General features: G+C 35.2%; 1 protein-coding gene across 1 annotated transcript; it reads right to left on the bottom strand.

Annotated features, from left to right (window-relative positions):
- Positions 1 to 1,493: 1,493 nt before the first annotated feature.
- LOC110581197 (olfactory receptor 2G6) lies at positions 1,494 to 2,441 on the bottom strand. The gene has a single exon (XM_021690948.1). The coding sequence runs from the start codon at positions 2,439 to 2,441 to the stop codon at positions 1,494 to 1,496; it is 948 nt and encodes a 315-aa protein (XP_021546623.1).
- Positions 2,442 to 12,866: the final 10,425 nt, after the last annotated feature.

Below are 12,866 nucleotides of genomic sequence, written 5' to 3'. Positions count from 1 at the left end.
CAAACTGTGGAACGAGCTAAGATGCCCTTCAACACATAAGTGGATAAAGAAGATGTGGTCCATATATACAATGGAATATTACTCAGCCATCAGAAATGAGGAATACCCGACTTTTACATCCACATGGATGGGACTGGAGGAGATTATGCTAAGCGAAATAAGTCCAGCAGAGAAAGTCAGTTATCCTATGGTTTCACTTATTTGTGGAACATAAGGAATAGCATGGAGGACATTAGGAGAAGGAAGGGAAAAATGAAGGGGGAGAAATCAAAGGGAGAGATGAACCATGAGAGACTATGGACTCAGAGAAACCAACTGAGGACTTTAGAGGGGAGAAGGTGGGGGGATGGGTTAGCCCGGTGGTGGGTATTAAAGAGGGCACGTACTGCATGGAGCACTGGGTGTTATACGAAAACAATGAATCGTGGATCACTACATCAAAAACTAATGGTGTATTGTATGGTGACTAACATAACATAACAAAATATAATTTAAAAAAAATTGAATGAAAACCCACACAGATTCTGTATGAATTATACTTTTTATTTTCATTGATGCTTTAATGCTTCTTTTTGCCTTGTTTTGTCATAATAAAAAATGAAAGTAAAACTGAGATTGTGGATTAAATCAATTTTTCTATAGTTGTACCATTCTGTTAAAATACTTGAAATTGACACATTGACACATTTCACTCTCTTTGGACAGAGAGACAGAAAGCATGATGCACACTTTTCTTTCACTTAACTTCTAAATCCTTTAAGAGATGGGGAATAAATAATTTGTGAATTGATCAACTTAATAAAGCTTACTCATTTCATTATTTTAATAATAAAGTCATAATTTACATTACAAATGTAATAATTTTACTACAATTCTGAATTAAGTTTGTGTTTTTCATAATATAAATAAGCCAATATAGTGAAACCTGTCCATTCTCTGGTTTAAACTAATGGGGAAATGGTTATATATTGTTTATTATATATACATATAATATGTTATAAACCTGGTAATATATATATACACAACATGATATATAACATATATTATGTGTGTATGTACATACACACACTGTGTGTGAAAATGTAGGAATAAAGTACATTTCATGTTTCTTGGGAACATATTGTGACACAATTTTTTCACAGAGGTGAGATGAATGATATTTCAAGAAAGCTAGGGAGTGCAGGTAACATTTCAGATGAGCTTTAAGGAAAAAGTAGAGGTTTACAAGATAAACATGGACTCCAGAGTGAAACAATTTGTGCGTGAAAGTTGATGGCATGGTTGAAGAAGAGCAAAGTAGATAAAACATAAGAACTTGGATTCTTGCAAAGGATGTTTGGGAAGAATTAAAAACTACTGTGACTGGACTATGTTAGCTTCTTACAGAATTCTGTGTCTTTTACTATTCCTTATGGCATTGTCTAAAAACAACCCAGAACTTAGAACAAATAATCCATGAGCTAAGAGTAGCCCAGGAACATAATACCAACAAATCATTTATTTTCTGAAACAAGAACATTTCTCATTACCAGTGTTCTTAAGGCCCCTTTCACATCTTTGTTTCTCAGAGTATAGATAATGGGGTTTAAGACTGGGGTGACTATCGTGTAGAAAAGAGAGACAAATTTTCCCTGTTTTTTTGAGCCACTTTTGGGTGGTTGAAGGTACATAAAGATGATGGTTCCATAGAAAATAATGACCACAATCAGGTGGGAAGAACAAGTCCCAAAAGCCTTCTGGCGTCCTACTGCTGATTTTATCCTCAGCACAGCTTTTGTTATAAAGCCATAGGAGACTAAGATGAGTGACACAGGGACAATTAGAAAAATAACACTAGCCACAAAGAGTTCTACTTCATTGAAAGTTGTGTCCACGCAGGCCAGTTTAATGAGCACAGGAACCTCACAGAAGATATGGTCCAGTTTGCGATGACCACAAAGGGGCAGCTGCACAGTAAGGGAACACTGAATTAAGGAGGTGATGAGTCCACTGAACCATGCTACGCTGGCCAGGGATGCACAGAGCTGAGGATGCATTATAGTTGTGTACTGCAGAGGCCGGCAGACAGCAGCATATCGGTCATAAGCCATGACTGCAAGGAGAATACACTCAGAGGAGCCCAACCCCATGGCCACATAGAGTTGGGCCACACATCCACCGTAGCTCATGTTTTTTTCTTTCTTACTCATGGTAACCAGCAACTGTGGGGCAACACTGGTGGTAAAGCAGATGTCCACACAAGAGAGATTGCTGAGGAAAAAGTACATTGGAGTGTGGAGTTTGGTGGCTAAACAAGACACAAAAATGATGGCAGTGTTCCCCATGATGTTCAAGATGTAGAAAAGCAAAATTATGACAAAAAGGATCCTTTCTAGCTGGGGTTCATCTGCAAATCCCAAGAGAAGAAATCCCTTTTCAGAACTGTTGTTGCTTTCCTCCATTGTCCTGCAGACTTCAATTTATAAAAGGATTAATATTCTGGAGAAAGAAAATGATAAGGTGAACAATGGTAAACTGTGGTGTTAATCTAATATAATTATCTCCCTTTTATAACATTCAGTCATGTTGTAAAGACTGATAGCACTTTTCTCAATGTGTATTATTTGACAGAAAATGCCTCCTACTTCTGTTTACTTGAACACATTTCACTCTTTCAAATAAGAACAGCACTAATCCAAACACCATCACAATATCTTCTCTTGGAAACAGGCTTCATGCAATGAACAGCAAGCTGGAAAAAGAGGAATGAATTAGTGATATAGAAGACAAAATGGAAAATAATGAAGATGAACAAAAGAGACAGAGGAATTATGCAACGTAAGAATAGACTTAAGGAACTCAGTGACTCCATCAAACATAGTAACACTCATATTATAGGAGTCCCAGAAGAAGAAGAAGAGAGAGAAAAGGGGCAGAAAATGTGTTTAAAGAAAGAAGAGCTGAAAACTTCCTTATTCTGGGGAAGGAAACAGACTTCCAGATCTAAGAAGCATAGAGAACTCCCATCAAAACAAACAAAACCAGGCCAACACCAAGACATATTGTAATTAAATTTGCAAAATATAGCGCTAAAGAAAAAAACTTAAAAGCAACAAGAAAAAAGAAGTCCTTAACTTTCAAGGGAAGGCCCATAAGTCTAGCTGGAGATTTCTCAACAGAAGCTTGGCAAGCCATAAGAGAGTGGCATCATATATTCAAAGTGCAGAATGGGAAAAATCTGCATCCAAGAGTACTCTATCCAGCAAGGATATCATTCAGATTAGAAGGAGAGACAAAGAGTTATCTAGACAATTGAGCCCCATGTCAGGCTCCCTGCTCAGTGGAGAGTCTGCTTCTCCCTCATCCCCTGCTTGTGCACTCTTTCTCTCTCACTCACTCACTAACTCTCTCTCTGTCAAATAAATAAAAATTAAAAAAAAATTAGCCAGAGCCTTGGCAGGAGGTGATGGAGTTAAGAGGCAGCATTGTCTAAACTGAGATCACCATACCAGTCATGGCCGGGAATAATAAGGTAACACGAAGTGAAGAATGACTTTTATTCAACATAATACTGGAAGTTTTAGGCACAGCAATCAAGCAAGAAAAAAATTAGAGGTATCCATATTAGTAAAGAAAAAGTTAAACTCTCACTATTTGCAGATGATATGATATTATATATAGAAAAATCTTAAAAAAAAAAAAGAACCCAAGGATGCCTGGTGGCTCAGTCATTAAGCATCTGCCTTCGGCTCAGGTCATGATCCCAGGGTGTTGGGATCGAGTCCCGCATCGGGCTCCTTGCTCTTCAGGAGGCCTTCTTCTCCCTCTCCCACTCCCCATGCTTGTGTTCCTGCTCTCGCTATCTCTCTCTCTGTCAAATAAATAAAATCTTTTTTTAAAAAAAAACCCAGTTACTAGAAATAACAAATGAATTCAGTAAAGTTGCAGGATACAAAATTAATACCCAGAAAATGATAGTGGTAATATACACTAATATCAAAGTAGCAGAAAGAGAAATTAAGAAAACAACTCCATTTATAACTGCACCAAAAATAATAGAATACCCAAAATAAACTTAACCAAGAGAGTGAAAGACCTGTACTCTGAAAACTATAAAACAGTGATGAAAGAAATTAAATATGACACAAATAAATGGAAAGAAATCCCATGCTCAAAAATTGAAAGAATTAATATTTTTTAAATTTCTATATTGCCTAAAGCAAAGTACAGATTCAATGTAATCCCTATCAAAATACCAACATTTTTCAGAAACTAGAACAAATAATACTAAAATTTGTATGGAAACAAAAAGAAACCATGAATAGTCAAAACAATCTTGAGGGAGAAAAACAAAGTTGGAGATATAACAAGTTCACAATTCAGGATATACTACAAAGGTATAGTAATCAATACAATATGAGAATAGACCCATAGATCAATGGCACAGAGTAGAGAGCCCAGAAACAAAGCCACAATTATATAGTTAGTTATTCTATGACCAAAGGAGACAAGAATATAAAATCAGAAAAAGACTCTTCAATAAACAGTGCTGGGAAAACTGGAAAGATATATGCAAAATAATGACACTGGACCACTTTCTAACACCATACATAGAAAATAACCTTCAAATGGATTAAATATGTGAGACCTGAATAGATTAAATGTGAGATGTGAAATCATAAAAATCCTAGAAGAAAGAGTAATTTCTCTGACATTGGCCATATCAACATTTTTCTAGATATGTCTCCTGAGGCAAGGTAAACAAAAGCAAAAATAAACTAGTGAGACGACATCAAAATGAAAAGCTTTTGCACAGCAAAGGAAACCAACACAACAAAAAGGCAACCTACCGGATAGAAGATACTTGCAAATGGTATATCTCATAAGGGGTTAATATCCAAAATATATAAAGAACTTATACAACTCAACACCAAAACAACCATCTGATTAAAAAATGGGCAGAGATCCTCAATAGACATTTTTCCAAAGAGGACATACAGATGGCCAATAGACACATGCAAAGATGCTCCACATCACAGTCATTGGGAAATGCAAATCAAAACCACAATGAGCTATTACCTCAAGACAGTCAAAATGGCTAGTGTTATTTAATAAAGTTGGTAAAGATGTGGAGTAAAAGGAATCATTGTACACCACTGGTGGGAATGCAAATTGGTACAGTCACTATGGAAAACGGTGTGCCTATTGCAACATTACTTCCAATAGCCAAGATACAGAAGCATACTAAGTGTCCATCGATAGAGACATGGATAAGGATGATATGGCACACACACACACACACACACACACACACACACACACGGGACTATTATGCAGCCATAAAAAGAAGAAATCATGTCATTTGCCACAGCATGAATAGGCCTGGAGGGAATTATGGTAAGTGAAATAACTCAGACTGAGAAAGACTAATACCATATGATTTCATTCATATGTGGGTGGAATCTAAAAAGAAATTAATAAACAATAATTTAATAAACAAAAAGCAGAATCAGACCTCTTAATACAGAGAAAAAAAAAAAAAACATAGTTACCAGAGGGCAAGGACATAAGGAATTGGCAAAGTGAGTGAAGAAGAATGGGAGATACAGTCTTCCAGTTGTGAAATGAGTAAGTCATGAGAATAAAAGGCACAGCATAAGGAATATAGTCAATGATATTGTAATAGCATTGCAGTGTGACTGGTAGTAGTTATATTTGTGGTCAGCATAGCATACTGTATAAATTTGTGGAATCACTATGTTGTACACCTGAAACTAATGTAATTTAGTGTGTAAACTACACGTAAATTTAAAAACAAGAATAAAGAAAGAACTAAGACATGGAGAAAATTGTAGGAGTGCATATAACAAAGCAGGAGAGCTTGAGAAATGTGGAAAGATTCCACCATGCCTGTAACCTCATGGAATCAAAACGGTAATACATGTAAAAGCAAATTAGATCTTTAAATAATAACATATGAAAATGCATTTTCTTACCAAAAATACAATAGAGAAAAGGAAACAACAAAAATAATGAGCAAACTTTAAAAAAAAAATTTATTATGTTATGTTACTCACCATACAATACATCATTAGGTTTTTTTGTTTTTTATTTTATTTTATTATGTTATGTTAGTCACCATACAATATATCATTAGTTTTTGATGTAGTGATCCATGATCCATTGTTTTCATATAACACCCAGTGCTCCATGCAGTACGTGCCCTCCTTAATACCCATCACCGGGCTAACCAATCCTCCCTCCCCCCTCCCCTCTAAAACCCTGTTTGTTTCTCAGGTCCATAGTCTCTCATGGTTTATCTCTCCCTCCAATTCCACCCCCCCATTTTTCCCTTCCTTCTCCTAATGTCCTCCATGCTATTCCTTATGTTCCACAAATAAGTGAAACCACATGATAATTGACTTTCTCTGCTTGACTTATTTCACTTAGCATAATCTCCTCCAGTTCCATCCATGTTGATGTAAAATTTGGGTATTCATCTTTTCTGATGGCTGAGTAATATTCCATTGTATATATGGGTCACATCTTCTTTATCCATTCACCTGTTGAAGGGCATCTTGGCTCTTTCCACAGTTTGGCTATTGCAGACATTGCTGCTATGAACATTGGGGTGCATATGACCCTTCTTTTCACTACATCTGTGTCTTTGGGGTAAATACCCAGGAGTGCAATTGCCGGGTCATAGGGTCGCTCTACTTTTAATTTTTTGAGGCACCTCCACACTGTTTTCCAAAGTGGCTGTACCAACTTGCATTCCCACCAGCAGTGTAAGAGGGTTCCCCTTTCTCCACAACCTCTTCAACATTTGTTGTTTCTTTCCCTGTTCATTTTTGCCATTCTACCTGGTGTAAGGTGGTATCTCAATGTGGTTTTGATTTGAATTTCCCTGATGGTTAATGATGATGAACATTTTTTCATGTGTCTGTTAGCCATTTGTATGTTTTCTTCAGAGAAGTGTCTTTTCATATCTTCTGCCCATTTTTTGACTTGATTATTTGTTTTTTGGGTGTTGAGTTTGAGAAGTTCTTTATAGATCTTGGATACCAGCCCTTTATTTGTGGTGTCATTAGTAGTGTCTTCTCCCATTCTGTGGGTTGCCTCTTTGTTTTGTTGACTGTTTCCTTTGCTGTGCAGAAGCTTTTTATCTTGATGAAGTCCCAAAAGTTCACTTTTGCTTTTGTTTCACTAGCCTTTGGAGATGTATCTTGAAAGAAGCTGCTGTGGCCGATGTCAAAGAGGTTATTGCCTATGTTCTCCTCTAGGATTTGGATGGATTCCTGTCTCACATTGAGGTCTTTCATCCATTTTGAGTTTATCTTTGTGTATGGTGTTAGAGAATGGTCGAGTTTCATTCTTCTGCATGTGGTTGTCCAATTTTCCCAGCACCATTTATTGAAGAGACTGTCTTTTTTCCATTGTATGTTTTTTCCTGCTTTGTCAAAGATTATTTGACCATAGAGTTGAGGGATGAGCAAACTTTTTAGAAGAGTAAATAAATTGATCTGAAATCTGTTGCCATAAACCAGGTTTAAATCATACTACAATGCTGAAACCTTATTTACAACAAGAAAAAACTTCTTAATAAAGTAATTTGACAATGGGAAAACATCTTGAGGCTGAAATACAAGATTCAGAGGTTTGATGACTTGTCAAGAAGAAGTGATGGTCAGAAAACAGAAAAATGTGAAATGGGAACTGACGAGTCAGGAAAGAATTTGAAGAAAATAATGGACATTAAACTGAATGGTTGCTTCACGGTTAGTATGTGGCAGTAAAATAATGTTTAAGGTTAATAAATCAAGTAGTGAAAGATGAAGCATATTTAAAGATAGAATAATAAACACTAAGAAATATTAACTAGGACTGGATGGTAAAAAAAGCGAAAAATATTTGAAAGATATTTTATCTTGCTTATATTAGGGAACCATTACACACTGTATAAGGAGAAATAAAACAAAGGGTATGTTACTCTTTATAGAGTACAGTTTTTACTCTATGAATGTGTTGTTAAACGAAAACTGAACAAATATACAAAACTGGTTATATGGAAATAAACCACATAGTAAAAAAACCTTTAAAATAAAATCATAAAAATAATATAGATTAGTATAAAATGCAAGAGAATACGATATAAATTTATTGGATATGTCAATAAGTATCATTGTGTTTAACATACTTAGTAAGAGGAAAATATTACTATTCTCTCTGTCTGGCAATCTCTTTTGCCAGATAAATTTTGGCCTATTTTTTTCAATTCGTTTAGGTCTCTTCTCCATTATTTGATTATTAGAGAAGTTTTATTTCATAAGTTAATGTTAAATTGTCATATACTCCTTTCCCTGTTTTACTTTTAGTCACAGCATTAACAATTTCTCATATTTTTACAATTACTTTATTATTTCTTCTCCATAATAAATGGAAATACAAGAATTGTGACATTTTACCTATTTTTATCACTGGTATCTCCCCAATCCTTGACACAATGCCCACACCAATGCAGATGTTCAAAAATAATTTTTAAAGGAATATACTAAATCATTTAGAAGTGACATCAGCAAGATGATGGCATAGTTGATATCTGGCTTTATTCTCTCTTACAGAAATATGGATTAGCAACTATCCACAGACAAGAACACATCTGTAAAAAACTCAAAGCCCAGGAGTGAGGCTGAAACACCTTCTTAAAGCACACAAACCAAAACAATCTACACTAGATAGAAGAGCAGAAGTTGTTTAACTTTGTGCCATTTCTCCCCAGTAACACACTACAGAGGAATCCGTTTGGCCTATGATGTCTATAGTCAGGAAAAGAGATTTCAAGGCAGACATTAAGCTTCCTTGGAATTCTGGAGCTTTTGCCAAGAGTCCCATTTCTTTCTCATGTCATGGAGAACACTGAGGAAATTGGAAGGGTTAGATCATCTAGGATCACACTTGCAGCCCCCCCCTCCAAAAGAGGTGGTGTAAAACTCACCAACCAGTGCATAGATATTTGTGATAAAACCATCTCCCTGCTGGCAAGCTTACCTTACCAAAAAACCCAGCCACCAGTTTCAACCATCTAATGAAGCTGAACTATAATCCCATATATGGTCAGTGAGCACAATCAGCAGTTCTGTCTGAATAAGGTCCTTAGTCAGTGGTCCTGTCCACCTGTGGATCCAAGCCTGTGACCCCATTTGACTGCAGAACAGAGAGGGCAACCCTACATATTCTAGTCTATAGTCCCATCCAAATGTGGGGCATAGCCTATATCCCATTTTACCTGGGACTGCAGTCAGTGACCCTGACCAGCCAATCACAGCCAGTGGACCTACCTGATCATGTAGTCCCTCTGTAGCTATGTTCAAATGTAGCCTTTCTGAAAACATAGCCCAGCCAGTGACACCACCAATTAAGGGAGTGCAACCTGTGGTACTGCCTAAGCATGGATGATTGCAAAGCCCAGGCTGTGGCTCAGTATGATCACAGAATTTAGCCAGTGACACTGCTTCTTCACAGAGCTCAGCCTGAGATCACAATAACTTATAGAATCTAGCCAGTCGCATTGTCTGGACAAGAATCACAGCATACATACATCCCAGTCTGTCCAGGGAGCCCAGTCAGTGGTCCCATTTATGTGCAAAGCCCAGCCAACTTCTATGCTGTACTGCAGAGTCCAGCCAGTGGTCTCACCCATCCAGAGGGTCTAGCCATAGACCCTGCCTAATCAAGGAGCCCAGGTAGTAGAAATGCAAGATCACAGAGCTTAGCCAGCTGATCCACCAAACTGTAATTTAGAGATCTTAGCTAACCTCAAAGTTCAGGAACTGAACTCACCCAACCAGAGACCTTGGCAGAATTCCCCACCTCCCCATGTATACTAACTATAAGCTAGCCTGGCTGGGACACCAGTTTGAGATGATTGGTAAAGATCTTTTTCTGTCAAAGTGAACATGTAAATAATGTAACAAATGACTACTTTCACAAATGTGCAGACACCAACATAAAGATGTAAGGATCATGAAGACAATGGGGAACATGACACTACTAATGGAAACTAAGACAGCTTCAATAACCCATCCTAAAGAAAGAGAGATCTATGAACTGAATGATAAAGAATTCAGAATAATTCTTTTAAATAAGTTCAGTACAATGAAAGAAAACCAGATAGACAACTAAATGAAATTGGAAAATAGTAGTAAATGAACAAAATGAGATGTTTAACAAAGTAAAAGAGAGCATAAACAAAAACAAAAAGAAATCCTATAACTGAAGAGTACAATGATTGACTGGAAAATTGAATAGCAAGCTTCGAAAAAAGACTTGATCTAGAAGAATAAACTATTAACTTGAAAACAAGTCATTTGAAATTAACCATTCAGAGGAGTAAAAAAAAAAAAGTGGAAAGTTTCTACATCAAAGTACATAATATGAATATAATAGGAGTCTCAAAGGGAAAAAAGAAAAATTCTATTTGGAGAAAAATGACTGAAAACTCCCAAATTTGAGTAAGGATATCAATATCCAGGTATAAGAAGCTTAAAGATCCCCAAGGAGATTTAAGTCACATTTAATGTTCACTGAGGCACAGTATAATAAAAATAAATGTGACAACACAAAAATAAAATTTTGAAATAAAAGAACAGAGACTCATCACATACAAGGGAACCCCCATAAAACTATCAGTAGATTTTTCAGCAGGGGTCTGGTAGGCCAGGATATAATGGGATGATATATTTTAAAAAATACTCTACCTGGAAAACTGCCCTTCAGAAATGAAGAAGAGATTAAAAACTCCACCCTTACTAAAAAGAAAGTGGAGGGAATTAATTATCACTAGAATTTCACTGTAAGAAATGCTGAAGAGAGTTCTTCAAGACAATATAAAAATATGCTAATTAACAACATAAAGCATATGAACATATGAAACTCACTGGTGAATATAAATATGTAGTCAAATTCTGAATTTTCCAATATTGTAATAAACTATTAACTTTAATCCAAAGTTAAAAGACAAACATTAAAATAACTATATATGATGATTTGATAATCAATACACAATATTAAAAATGTAAATTACAACAATAACATCAAATGTAAGCAAGGAAAAGTAAAATGATAGACTTTTTGTATTTGATCAAATTTAAATGTAATCAGCTTAAAATAGGGTGTTAAACTATATGATATTTCATGGAGTCTCATTGCAATCAGAAAGGATAAATCTGTAGTATATATATATGAAAGGAATCAAAACATGCCATCACAAAAAGTGATCAAATGACAAAAAAATAAGAGAGAAGGAAGAAGAGAATTACAAGAATCAAAACAATTAACAAGATGGAAATAGAAATTCTTCATTTATAAATAATCACTTTAAACAGAATTTTCCTATCAAAGATATACAGTGTCTGAATGGATAAGCAAACAACATCAAAATATATAATTCCTACAAGAGACTTATTTTAAACTTTAAATATAAATATAACTGATAGTGAAAGTATGCAAAGAGATATTCCATGTAAATAATAACCAAAAACATAGCAGAGGTGGTTATGAATAACAGATAAAATATACTTATTTCAATAACTCACCAGAGACAAAGAAGTTCATTAGTGATAAAGGGGAGCAATTCATCAAGAGGATGAATTGACCATTATATTGTCAATATATAGACCCAACATCAGAGAAGCTAAATATATGAAGCAAATACTAACAGAACTGAAGAGAGTAATAGACAAAATACAATAATACTAGGGGACTTCAATACCTCACTTTCAAGAATGAATGGATCATCCAGATAGAAAATCAATATGGAAACATAGGACCTGAACTATACTTTAGACCAATTGGACCTAACAACAGACATAAACAGAACATTCCATCAACAGCAGCAGTATACATCTTCTTAAGTACACACAGAACATTCTACATTATAGAACCTATGGTAGGCCATAAAACAAGTCTTAATTTATGAAGATTGAAATCACGAAGTACCATTTCTGACTATAATAAAATGAAACTAGAATTCAGTAAGAGGAAGAAAAATGTAAAATTTACAAATATGTGAATATTTAAACAACACATTCCTGAACAACCAATTGGTTAAAGAAAAAATCAAAAGGGAAAAAATTGAGACAAATAAAAATAGAAACACAGTATACCAATATTTATGAAATGACACAACAGCAGTTCTAAGAGAAAAGTTCTTTATTGGGAGGAGAGAAACAGGTCAAACAAGAAAGTTAAGGACTCAGAGTACTTACTTCTAGAATGACAAAGAAGAGTATGAAGTTTAGTGATGCACTTAAAACTATCAACATAAGAAATGTTTGTCAATTATAGCTGAAAAAATGTACTGTAGTAAAACAATTTACCCAATATATTTGGAAACAAATTTCTATGTAAATTAATTTCTCAGGTAACTAAGGCTTATGTGTTTCATTTCTTTAAATTTTCAAATAAGCATTTTGAAGCAAATATAGTAAGCGATTCTCTATATCATTAACAAAGTGATGTAAAATAATTCCTCCGTTTTATGTTAAGGAATTATGGCTATGAATATTGTATAAAATGTCCTCAGCCATTTGGCCTTTTCTTCTATTGCTACCTCCTGTCATTTATAAAGTATTAGCTTTAAACAGAAATGCCCCATACTCCAACCACCAACCAAGATCTCTCACTCTGTCTCTCCCTGTCTAATACACACACACACACTTTTATAAAAGTAAGAAACTTGAGAATGAAAGACTTAAATTATAAGTTTATTTTTTCCAGTTTTAAACACAGCCTGCATGAAGTTCTATGTAATGTCTTTTGAATATATGGAGGTGTATTTTTATGTCAAAACTATATTAGGTCTGTGTCTGTTCAGGTAAGTGGAGTGT

The sequence above is a fragment of the Neomonachus schauinslandi genome, chromosome 7 (assembly GCF_002201575.2).
Source record: "Neomonachus schauinslandi chromosome 7, ASM220157v2, whole genome shotgun sequence".
Classification (NCBI taxonomy): Eukaryota; Metazoa; Chordata; class Mammalia; order Carnivora; family Phocidae; genus Neomonachus; species Neomonachus schauinslandi.
The sequence above is the reverse complement of the archived record's forward strand: the minus strand, read 5'-3'. Positions and strand labels throughout refer to the sequence as shown.